This window comes from Lupinus angustifolius, chromosome LG12 (assembly GCF_001865875.1).
Source record: "Lupinus angustifolius cultivar Tanjil chromosome LG12, LupAngTanjil_v1.0, whole genome shotgun sequence".
Classification (NCBI taxonomy): domain Eukaryota; kingdom Viridiplantae; phylum Streptophyta; class Magnoliopsida; order Fabales; family Fabaceae; genus Lupinus; species Lupinus angustifolius.
The window spans coordinates 6280762-6293795 of NC_032020.1; the positions used below are offsets into that span (position 1 = coordinate 6280762).

Sequence of the window (13034 nt, forward strand, 5' to 3'; positions counted from 1 at the left end):
TCATCATTTCAAAATACAAATCATAAACCCACTAACAATATATAACAGGCTAAATACAGCTGCTACAACTACAACTTTTCTGTACCATATGACATGTTCTTTCATAATCATTCGATTTCTTTTAGATTAGCTTGCAAATCATCCATGTCTATAGCATGATCAATCTCATATTCTCCCTTCATGACTTGATTTCTTTCTCAATCATCAACGCACATAAAAAACTTCACACAATATTTGTTTCCTTCCAATAGAAGAATGAAAATTGTTTGAGAACTTCAAAATAACAAAAATTATAACTTCACATAAAATGGAAAATAAAAACAAAAACATTGTCAACCTTGAAATATAGACATTCATAGAACTGTTTCTTTGGGTTCTTCATAGTCTTTGATGTGTATACAACAACAACCGTTCTACAATGGCACAATAGAGGAGAAAATCTTCTATCTACAGAGTTGACATCGTCATAACTTTGATGAGAGGTGCAATAGGAGTTGACATCACCATAGTTTTCATGTCATGCAAGAGGAGAATACAACTATGTTGTTAGGATTTATAGTTATGAATTTGGAGGCAATTTCCCATCTTCTGGACCCTATGTGATATAAGGAAGAAGATGGAGCAAAACGACGTCATTTTGCTTAATGTATGAAAAAACCATTTAAGCGACGTCGTTTTACTTAATGTATTAAAAAACTCATTTAAAACAATGTCGTTTTGCTTAATGTATTAAAAAAGCATTTAAAATGACATCGTTTAAAAAAATATTTTGAATAAAATAATCTAAAATTTAGAGAAAAAAATTATTTTAAAATTAATTTATTTAAAAAAAGTGAACAAAAATATTGTTTTGTACAGGGAAATTGTTTTTGAGTTGATGACATGACAAGTTGTAAATGTTGAACCATCTACCATTGTTCATGTCAACATTTAACTTGTCACACCAGCAACTCTATTACAGTCAACGATGCCTACATGACGGAAGGACTAACGTCACTCAATGTTGAATTTGTTGGGGTATGAACTGGTAACCACGAAAAAGATGAGGGAAAAGAAAATAAATGATAAACTAAGAACTTAGGTTGGTGTACATCTAGAACTTGGGAAAATGAAATCAAAATAAACCAAGAATGCAGGTCGATATACTATCAAAACTTGAGAAATGAAATAAAAATTAACCTAGAATATTGCACGTTTGTCTAGTGACGGATCTTGGAAACAAGAATAAAGATATATAAAAAATATAGATCGATGTACTCTTAGAACTTGAGAAAATAAAATAGAAAATAAACCAAGAATGATAGTCAGTGTACTGCTTGAACTCGGTAAAATAAAATAAAACTAAACCTAATATAAGTTAGTGTATTATTGAAACTTGAGAAATACAAATAAACAAAAAACACATGTTCATTACGTCAGAATAGCAAAACAACAACACTAAAAATTGTCATTCAACAATGTTTATTGGGCATTGTCTATATGAGCACAATAGAATATAAGGTTATATTCAACAACGCTTTTGAACTGTTGTAGAAAATAAATATTTAATAGTGCTCACTGAAGCAAGCGTTATTAAATGTCTACTTTTAAATAAGACAAAATCTCTCTCAGACATTATATCAAACATGTAACAAACATGTTCAATTTCACCACATTTACTAGAGATTTGACAATATAAATATCATTCTAAAAATCTAATTCATAAACCATTACCTAAATTGATCTCCTTTAGTTCAAATCCACTAACCCGGAATATTATATGCAGTAATGAAAGGAACGAAGATGTAAAAGACAAATCTATGGATTTCTTCTCTCCTTTAACTAAAGAAATAAGAAGACAGAAAAACATAGTTTAGATTTAAAATAATAATAATCAAATTAAAATTTACATAGAAAATATGGATGAAAAAATCATAGTTAAATGCAAGAAATACATATAGAGATTGCAAGTTTGGTAAATCACCAACAGACCCACCTAGCTTCAACCTTGACATTTCCTATATTATAAAATAAGCAGTTAACGTAGATGTAAATGCAAGCAACAAAAGTGAATAAAAAAAGATAAAATAAGATAATGATTCACATTGTACTCGAAAATAAAAACCAAAAGCTAAAACTTGTTTGAAGAGAGAAAATAAGAGGAGAAGAAAAGTAAAAGAAATAGAATACTGAATAAAAAATATATTATTTGTGTGAGGTTTTGTTTTTAAATTTGCAAAGATTCGCGCTCACTAAAACAAACGCATTTTGAATATATGACTTTTAACTGTGCTTATTGTAATGAGCATTGTTTGTTAATATGCCACCTTTAACAACACTTATTTAAGCAAACATTGTTAAATAGTTTTAAATCAACAACATTTGCTTAAAAAGTGTTGTTAAATATCAGTATTCTTGAAAATTATTTAGTTGTCATATTATGTTCAACTTTTGATAATGGAATGACAAATAACATAATTTACTTACCAAATGAGTTTAAGTTGTGTCAAATTACATACTTTAATATTCTATTTTAATAATATTGGTTGGTGATATAAAATATTTTTTTGAAGTAATAAACAATTGCATTTTTCGTATATGTATGATAAAGTTGTGTTATATATGAAAAACTAGCATATGAGTTTCTGTTAACAATTTGAATTATTTTCGTGTAATATATACTAGAGCTATATCTTTCAAAATAAAATTAAATAATTTCAATAATACATATTAAGTAATAACTAAAACAATCTTTCTGAACATATGATTTTTAATAGCGCTCATTAAAGCAAGCATTGTTAAATGTGTGACTTTTAATAGCGCTTATTGTAATGAACACTATTGATAGGTCACCTTTAACAACATTTATTTAAGCAAGCATTGTTAAATAGATTCAAATCAACAACACTTTGCTTAAAAAAGTGTTGTTGAATATCTTAGGCAAACATATAACAACACTTCTCGAAGAAAGCATTGTTAAAGCTATATCAACCTATCAAAGTTTACAACGCTTGTTTGAACAAACGATGTTAATTATCTTCTGTATTGTATTTAACAGCATTGTGCTAGAAAACGTTGTTAAAGGGTCGTTGTTAAATGTGAATTATGACGTAGTGGTTGATGTACTATTGAAACTTAAGAAAAGAAATAAAAATAAACCAAAAATACAAATTGGTGTATTGATGGAGCCTGGGAACAAAAATAATGATAAACCATGAACATGGGTCGGTATATCGGCGGATCTTGGAAAACAAAATAATGGACAATCCAAGAACGAATATGAGTTACTACTAGAACTTTAAACAAAGAAATTTAGATAAATCAAGAATGTAGGTTACTGTACTATTAAAACTTGAGAGAAGAGAATAAATATAATCAAAGAATATATATCGATGTACCAGGAGAGAACGTGACAGAATATACTAGGTACATGACTGTGAAAATATGGATCTTTTAAAGCACAACAAACTTAACCCAAAAACATAAAAAAAAAATTAAAAACATGTCTAGAATTGGAGACTAGGAAAACATAAATTATTTTATAAATGGTAAATGTTTCTTTAAAGATATTTATAATAAATGCACTTAAATAATATTTCAAAATTTGTATTAATTTAATTTAAGAAATTAATATTTCTAACTCAAGATACATTTTTGAATAATGCTTTTGACACAACTTATTTTTGTAAGATATAGATTTGTTTGGCTATAAGATAACTTATAAAATATTTTTCTATAAGATAATTATAAATTTATTGGATAGTCATTCTAGGATTGACTGCTCATTTAACAAATCATATTTATCTTAAAATTATTTTATACAAAAATTAGTTAAACATTTTGATTCACATTTAAAAATGCAAGAAATTGCATTAAAATGTTCTTATTATAGCATAATAATTTTGTGATCATCTAATACATGTTGAAATAAACCACTAATAATACATTAAAATATTCAATAATCATTTAAACCAACGTGTTGTTGATTATTGGATTTAAAATAGTATAATCATTTTGGAGTTTTACACAACTAAATTACGGTCTTATTGATTATTGGATTTGAAATAATGCAATTTAGAGTGTTTTTCACTTGCTTGATATCCATTTCCCTTTTATATATGTATACTGCCATTGTAAGAATATACAGTCTCATTGTATATGGGTTAAATATCTCCTGTGCTCTCTTAATTGATTTTCTTATAAAATGTTACCTAACCAGATATATCACATATATGAGAAATTAAATATATTATAAGATATGATGCTAAAGTAAACCGAATAAAACTTACATGTATATGCACAATACAAGACATATATATTCAACCGTTCATGTCATAAAAAATTATTTTAAAGATGTTATTGTAATTTTAATAAAATGAAGACATTTAATTAATTATATCAAGAGTAAACATTCAAAATATTCAAATACTTATATTTAAAAGTTCAATAAGAATATTTATACTTAAGTTCACTGCATAAAGGTTTTTAAGAGAGACACGTAGAGAGAAGAAGTACTGTTCCGAATGAAAATTAAACTAGTACTACATAGAAAATCAGTGCATGAAACAGGAGCTAGCCCTATAAAAATCTATACGAGGTGAAAGAAGTGTAGACTCATTATGGTCAGAAGTACATAACCAACAGTATTTCTTTCATTCATTTCATTCACCTCTTCATGCCCTTTTCAGTAAATTACACCAAAAGTTTATGAATATATTTATATTATGGTGAGAAGTACATATCCAATATAAATATAATTACACTGACCCCTAAAGAAAATTAATTATAATATTTTAAACCAATATAATTAAGCTAAACATAATGAGATAGAAGTTTACTATTTTCTTACAGTCATTTTGAGGAACAGGAAAGTTAAAAAGTGAGAGGTAACAGCTGAGAATTACAGGCCCTAGAATAAGAGTGAAGAGGGGATAGGATGTTCAACATATATACCTTATTATAGATTTTATCTTTCGCACTAATGAAAATATTGACATATCAATTAAAAAATTAATTTTTTATTATTATTATTGTTTTTTTTTCATTATCATTACATAAGATAGCGTACGGGATAACATCTAGATCGGTCGATAAGATGTTTATAGCATGTGCTGTAGGAAGGTAGTTTGGCACGTGTGGCGGTTGGAAGCTGATGTTATTCCATCACAGCTTGTATACTATGTTTGCTTCACGCAAGCCCTTTTCTATCTTTCTTTCCTTTCCCTATTCCCTTCTTTCATTTACTTGCGTGGCTTCAAAGTTTCTAACTATCAAACCAAATTTACTCCCAACATCACCCTAAATTTATAATTTATTTTGAGATGTTGTAATGAATACAATAAAATTAATTCTTAATCAAAATTTGAGTATACCACCTTTTAAATAAAGAATTATAATTTTTTACAAGTTTTTTTATTTCTTAACAAGTATATTCTAGTATAGGAAACCAGATCCTCTCCAATATTGGATGGAGATCGTGACATGTGTCCTTGAATTTTTCTTATCAAGATAGACTTTTAAATATAGAAAAGTTATAAATCATCAAGCTCAATTTTTACTTCACATTCTAGTAGTGGATTCTCTAAAAAATATCTAGACCCCTAATATAATATTTTTTAGATGCCTCGTCACAATGAGGTCATAGGCTTAAACTTATAAACAATATCCTTGTGAGGACAATATTGCACTTACCCGCTTTTTTTAACTACATGTATCTTATACATAGGGCAATCTTTTTCAAGTTGGACACATGTAAGGCATAGTGGGTCTATCTCTTCAAACAATGAGCTTTTAATATAAGATCAAACTCAAAGGATGGGTCTAGTTTTAAGATGAGACAAATATGTACAATTTAACAAACAATCTTTTAATGAATATTTGTTAGGAATTAAATAATAAATAATTGTTTTAGAAAACTAAAATAAAATTTCTTAATATCTAAATATAGTATTTCTTTTCATTTCTTAATCACGATCCTTATTATGTCAAATGCTTGTAGGAATAAGGCACAGCCGAGCACGGGTAGTAGCTACTCGCTACCCGATTCAAAATAGGAGAGCATTACTCATACTTGTATAGGTATCCGCGTGCAAGTTTTTTTGCGGGTATTCTAGGTACTTGCAGGTATAACGGGTACAACAGATTTCCTATATTATAAATGAATTTCTAACTACTACTTCTATTATGTTTCAAATGAAATGAAACTTAATTATTTTTGTACATTTTGATTAAACATTTGGCAAAAATGCTAAATTTATTGGCGTTTTTTATTTGTGTGATTTGTTGTTCTCATTTCCTTAACAAAAAGTATATATATTTTTCAAGAGATGTGTGTTTCCACACATGTAATAATATTTGTAGGGTATTTTATCATCAAATTTAATAAAAGATGTAAACAAGGTAAAAATGTAAACAAAATAAAAGGAAAAGATGTATAATGAAGATTATAGTAGTGTACTTTTTATTTTAATTAAAGATAATATAGTAATCATATAAATAACGGATACTTTAAGTACTAGTACCATAATACTTATATCCGTCCGTATTACGAGTATTTTTAAAAACCTATTTGTAAAATATGCAGTACCCATTTGTGACTCGTACTCGTACCCGTATGAGTTTTACTCGTGGATACCTACAAGTACGGGTTTTTTGCCATCCCTAATTGTTTAGGTGAAGACAAATTATGTCACGAAAAAACGGATTTAGGTAATTAATTACTTAGCGGATGTAATGATTTTTTGTTGTTGCAATAATCAAATAAATTTCCCAATATTTATCAAATTTGTCCTTTACATTTATTCTGATAAAAAATTCATTTAATGCATCAGTAATGATAATAAATAATAATGGTAAAATATTAAATGTATGCAATAAATATTTTATAATTGTTTAAAATTTGTAAATACTTTCAAATAAAATACATTATAAAATTTAACTATTAAAAAATTATATCACAATATGTTGCTCTAACGGTGGAAGCTTTGCTAGATCCTGGAATAACTAAAATATCAACTGTTCAATTTCTGGAAGCGACACTTATTGGGAGAGATTATCATTACCCTGAAAGAGATTAGTTCCTTACTCGAAAAAGTGAGAATACTCTTGGTATTACAAAGAAAAAGTATTAAAAATGTATTTTATTAGAAAAAGAAATAGATAAGTGACATAAATAAGGTGACATCAAACAACCAAGTAGCTAGTCCAATATGAAGTAGTGACCCACACCAAAAGCATCCACTTATATTTCTCAAAATCAAAATTCAAGTTAACAAGTAACAAAACCAAACAAATCCTTCATCTATCTTTCTATTTGTTTCAACCTTGAACAAGAAAACAAAATTAGAGAATAGAGAGAGAGAGAGAGGGAGAGAGATTAGAGAGAAAAATGGATTGTAGAAATAAGAATGTTGGTGGAAGTGAGAAAGGTGGGCCTTGTGGTGCCTGCAAATTTCTGAGGAGAAAGTGTGAGAAGGGTTGCATATTTGCACCTTATTTTGACTCAGACCAAGGAACTGCACATTTTGCTGCTGTGCATAAAGTGTTTGGTGCTAGCAATGCTTCTAAGCTACTCATGAGGATTCCAGTTCCTAAGCGTCTTGATGCTGTTGTAACTCTTTGTTATGAGGCTCTTGCTAGGGCTAGAGACCCAGTTTATGGCTGTGTTGGTCATATATTTGCACTTCAACAACAGGTATAATATTATCATATCATTGCCTTTCCCTTCTTCAATATTATTGTGCTCATGATCTCTTTGTTAAGTTCTTTCCCTTCTTTCTATTTAATTGATAAGTTGAGATTTTGAAATGGGTTATATATATGTGTGTGTGTGAGAGCAAATTTAGAAATGCTTTGATTTGTTTCTCATGTTACAAAGCTGATGTATCTTTGCACCTTTGGTACTCTTTTAGTTTAATGAAATTATTTTCCCAAAAAAAAACTCAGAAAGAGAACTTTGTTGCCTTTGTGTGATCCTGATTGGGTTGAATTCAGATTAATCTGTCCTATATTGTGTTATCTATATACCGGATGGTTTATAAAAAAAGAGCTAAAAAGCCATATTATATGTTGAGAAAGTGAACAAAATTGCTTCACACGAACGAAGTAATTTTATACCTCATTATTATGTCCTCTTTATCCCTTTTTAATAAACAAATTATTTATGTTGTACTTCATTTTTTAAACTGGACCTTGGATGCATGGGTATCAAATAATGTATGTAATATGACAACAACAAAAATAAAAATAAAATCAAGTATGCAATAATGCTGACTAGTATATATAAAAAAAATTAGTTAAACTTGTATGAATTCTGATCTCAAGAAAGAAGAAATTGAAGATAGATATCAATTATCAAATAAAAAGTATCATGTTAAACACTATTGCTTGTGATCATACTAACATGCGCATGGGTGTGAAGTCATGTACATGTACTTTGTAGTATAGTCCATTGACAAGTATCACTGCTTTGTATTCCTCATAGGTCAAGATCTTCCCATTTAGGATATTGTAGTATGAAACAATTTACTGTTTGGTTTGACATGTTTGTCAGATTTGTGTATGATTTTCCATGAGAAGCCATACACTACATAATTAGGGTTCACCCCTATCAAAGTAGATAGGTTTTGTGATTTCAAGATGTAAGACTATATATACATTTTGTGTATGTTATTTTTTGTGATTAATTAAGAAAATATTAATTATTGAATATATGAATCAAATAATTTTTTTTTATCAAACACAAAAGTGATAGGTGGAATGATAGTCTTTTATAAAAAAACAAATTTTATTCCAATATATTTATGTGTTTCAAAAATAAATTTTTTCTTGTGGCATAGGTTATATATATCTATCATTCTCGTATTCCACTAAATGATAATCTTTGCAGTAGGCCATCCTTTCTTTTTATATTTATTATATATGCATTGTCAAAAAAAACTTACTTGCATCTTAATAGAAATTTTATGGTTTACAAAGCCTACCCAAAAGTCTACATGATTAGTTTTATATAGTATGAAATTTTGAATGCATGAAATCAATGTAGTGTAGCTATTAAGATTTTTAAATATATACTTTGTGAAATTCATGCCAACTTGCTATTTTTTATATATTGGAGTGGTGGTGGTGGCAGCCGCCAAGTGGGTGTGGCTGCCTACGGTGTCATGTTTGTTGCTTGCCGGAGCTACCAAGCAACACATTTTAGAAGCTCGAGACGTATTTAAATATTTTTTGCTTTGACTTTTAATCTCTTGCTACACATAATTTACGTTACATATTTTGTACATTAGTGAATAGTAATCTATATGTACATTTTATTGATTTTAAAAACTAAAATAATGTAGATGCTCCTTCACGTGAATGATTACCTTTTTATTTAATTTGTGAGAAAATATTAGTCTGACTTCTAGGAATTGTGATATTGGGTCTTTTAAATGTGCCCGTTATGGGTTATTTAAATTTGTTATATTACTTAAATACAATGAATATTTAAAAGTAGTGTTTTGGGACTTTATAAGTTTGACCAACTATTTAAAATGCACATGCTTGTATTTAAATTGATATATTTACTTACATCTTTCTGCCTATCCCCGTCCCCTTATTAAACTTATATATGCATCTCCTTAAAATAAAATTAAAAATTATATTTTCACATGTCTCTCATCAGAATTAAAAAAAAATCCAGAAGTATATACTCAATGAAAATATTTTCTTAAGAAAGCGTAGTATCTATAAATGTTGATTAAAGTAAAATTTCCTTTAGTTTTTATTTTGTTAACATTAAAAGCATACCTTAGGTTGTAGATTGCATTTCCCCAAAAAAGTTGTAGCTTGTAAGGTTCCCTAAGTTTTTAATGTTGCTTTGACATACCTATAGACTATATTAAGGTTATTGATTGATCTACATGCTAGATAATTAATAAGACAAGTTGCATAATTTTATGAGTGATAATAGTATGGCATATGAAATTCTAAGATGTAAAAATTTAGCTGCAGAACTTTTGTTCATATTAATCCATGCAGCTAGTGATTAACCAGAGGAATCAGTAATTTAATGGAAAAAATGTATAGATTAACAATATAAGAGTTTTTTATACTATCAATATATTATTTATTATTCATATTAAATCATCATTGATCTTAAATATAAGTAATAAAACCCAAATTAATATTCTTTTTAGATTATACATAAAAGTTCTTTTTGATAATTTACTTAGTCTAAATGAATAATAAGTAATTTAATGAATCTATATAAATCTTTTTACACTAAAAATATATGTAGATATTACCCTGATATATTTATTCATCTCAATATAGGCATTATTGGGCAGATATACACTAATGGATATTCCTTAGCTTTATTAGGCAGAATTCCATTGTGTATGTGATTAGTTACCAAATACCAATTGAGTAATCCCTTCTAGATTCTCTATCATGATAGAAGAAAGGACAAGTCACTTGGATAAGATTGATTATGTATTCTCTGCTGTGATTGAATAAACATTATAAATTTAATGTAACAGCCAAAATAATTTAGTAATGCCTATGATTATATTTAAAATGATAATATTCTTCGCATGCATGTATATTTATTTGAAGTATTACAAAAATATATTAAAACTAGGTGCACATAATGTGTATAAGTGGGCATAATCTCTATCTGCTTAACTCTGACATTTCTTTACTTTTGGTCTGTGTGACTTTTATCATGATTGGACAAATGCTCTTTTTAACAAGTTAAATTCTCTGTCTTCTGAAATTTTGGTCTATTGATTTGGCTACTTGATCATATAGTTCATGATATCTTGGAATAGTAATTGTGACTATAAGGTGTATAAATAATATAATTGAGGTGCTGCTGCTTGTTTCCAATTGTTATCAAATGTATTATAATTATAATTAAATAAGACTAAAATAGAGTAACTGTAAAACAACAAGAAGCCAAGTGAAAATCACAATTATTGAAGAGTGAAGAAGACTATCTATGTTTATACTTTGTTATCACAACCTAATTGCATACATATAAGAACCATTTGCTTTTTTCTAGGTCTTATATAATACTTTTAAGAGTGTAATATTTATGCATAATTAATGTATAAATTTATATAGAGTAAATATAACTTTTATTGTTCATTTGTATTACTTTTTTAAAGTTAATAATAAATATATATAAATGTTGTAGCATAAATACATACGTTTTTTTTCTCTATTTTTAATTTGGTTTTGCTTGATCTACTCCCTTTTTCTAGTAAGTTGACTAATGTTGTTATCACATTTTTCAACACAATCTTCATTAGTGGGGTGATTTCATATCAGAGTCACCAAATAGAAATTGAACTTGTGTGAATATTGTCATCACATTATTTATTTAATACTAGAAAGACAAATGTTGCTTTTCCTTTTAAAGGTAACATTGTTCCTTTTCTTTTGCTTTTGATGTACTCCACTCGCGAGTAGTCCACTCGGGAGTAGTGGAGACGGTTCTCACCCGAATTTGTGTGATGCAGGTTGTAAATTTGCAGGCAGAGTTAACCTATGTTCAAGCCCGTCTTGCCACAATGCATCATCTCGCAATATCTCCCCACCCTCAAACCTCTTCACCAACAAGTTTCCCTTCATCTTCAGACCACTTAGCATCAAATGCTGACTTGCACTGTTCCTCAAACATATCCATGCATTTTGATCATCCTCAACCACAATCAACATCACTAGAACTAAGCAACAATGTTAACCCATTTTGTCAACAACTTGAGGATGGTGAACTCCAAGCTGTGGCTCTTGAATTTGTCTCTAGGTACTTGCCTGGAGTAAGATTTCAGCCACCTAATTCTCACTAATGTTTCATGTCCTTTTATTTTGTTCTTGTATTTGGATACCAATGCTTTTGTTATCATGTATTATGAATATTATAACTTTGCTTAAATTGCTGAGACCTAACTAGTAGAAAGAGTACTCTTTAACATGGAGAATTATGTGAGTACAAGACTACTGGGTTCTCCAGTTCTTCAGCTGAATTTTTTTACTACCTTAACTTTGTGTTGTGATGATAAATATATGGTATGGTAAAAGTATTTTTGATAACTACAATAGAATGCTTGGATGCAGCGGTAATTATGATTATGGTTACTGTGATTGCAGTCATTATGACAATTGTGATGTGGATTGTGCCCATCACAATGTTGAATTAGTTTGTGAGTAAAAAAATATTTTTGATATTGATGTGGTTTGATGCGTTGCGTTGCGGTCTAATACAACTCAAATGCGGTCCGACATGGTTGCGTTGCGACACATTGCAATCACATAATTGTAATTCAATGTAGCCATAAATTGTGTTGTAATACGATTGTAGTGGTTACCACAACTACAATATTGTGGCTACATCATATGATAAAATCCCCAGTTTGAAACATTGGGTAGCAGTATAAAGTGTGTGATGCAGTGGTGTTGGTAGCATATGGCGACCCACAGTGTTTGCAAAAATTATGTCGTCATGGTGTTGCGCATGGCATTGCATGCAAATAGTTGATATCGGCGGTTAACAAAGATAATTAAAATATGTTTTATATGTAGAAAAAATAAAAATATTAATAATAACATAAGCTACACTACAACATCACGATAAGGCACCAAGCATCAAATAACATAAGGTTCAATAAAATTCATCACAGGTCACTAAAAAGTTAAAATTGAGGATGCTAAAAAGTAAACATCTTTTACAGAACGATTATATTTCCATCCAATATCTTTCATCCTTCTGATATTTGAAGATGCACCTCCGATTACTATTGTGAAGGGAAGTAGTGGTCCCTTACTCTTTGAAGACTAACAACTAGTACAATTGAGCGGTATTTGAAGAGGTTATTGCGTTAGAGAACAATTATAATTCTGATAACTCACGGCACTACTAAAATTGATAACAAATGAGTTTAACAAGTGAATAATCAAACAGTTGACCATAGAGAATAATGAAAATCTTATAACTTAATGAACGTGAGAGGAAAGTTATGGTCCCTAATATACCAAATCACAAGTCTTTTCACCTCTCCGTATCATATAGA

General features: G+C 28.8%; 1 protein-coding gene across 1 annotated transcript; it reads left to right on the top strand.

Annotated features, from left to right (window-relative positions):
- On the top strand, positions 7191–11987 carry LOC109362648 (LOB domain-containing protein 19). Its single transcript, XM_019608600.1, has 2 exons — positions 7191–7672; positions 11484–11987. Exons 1-2 carry the CDS (start codon positions 7367–7369, stop codon positions 11811–11813), a joined length of 636 nt encoding a protein of 211 aa, XP_019464145.1. The 5' UTR covers positions 7191–7366; the 3' UTR covers positions 11814–11987.

Bases quoted from the DNA above. Each gene is read 5' to 3' on its own strand.
- LOC109362648 (XM_019608600.1), top strand. From the start codon at position 7,367: ATGGATTGTAGAAATAAGAATGTTGGTGGAAGTGAGAAAGGTGGGCCT. The intron at 7,673-11,483 runs GTATAATATTAT...TGTGTGATGCAG, and splicing joins TATTTGCACTTCAACAACAG to GTTGTAAATTTGCAGGCAGA.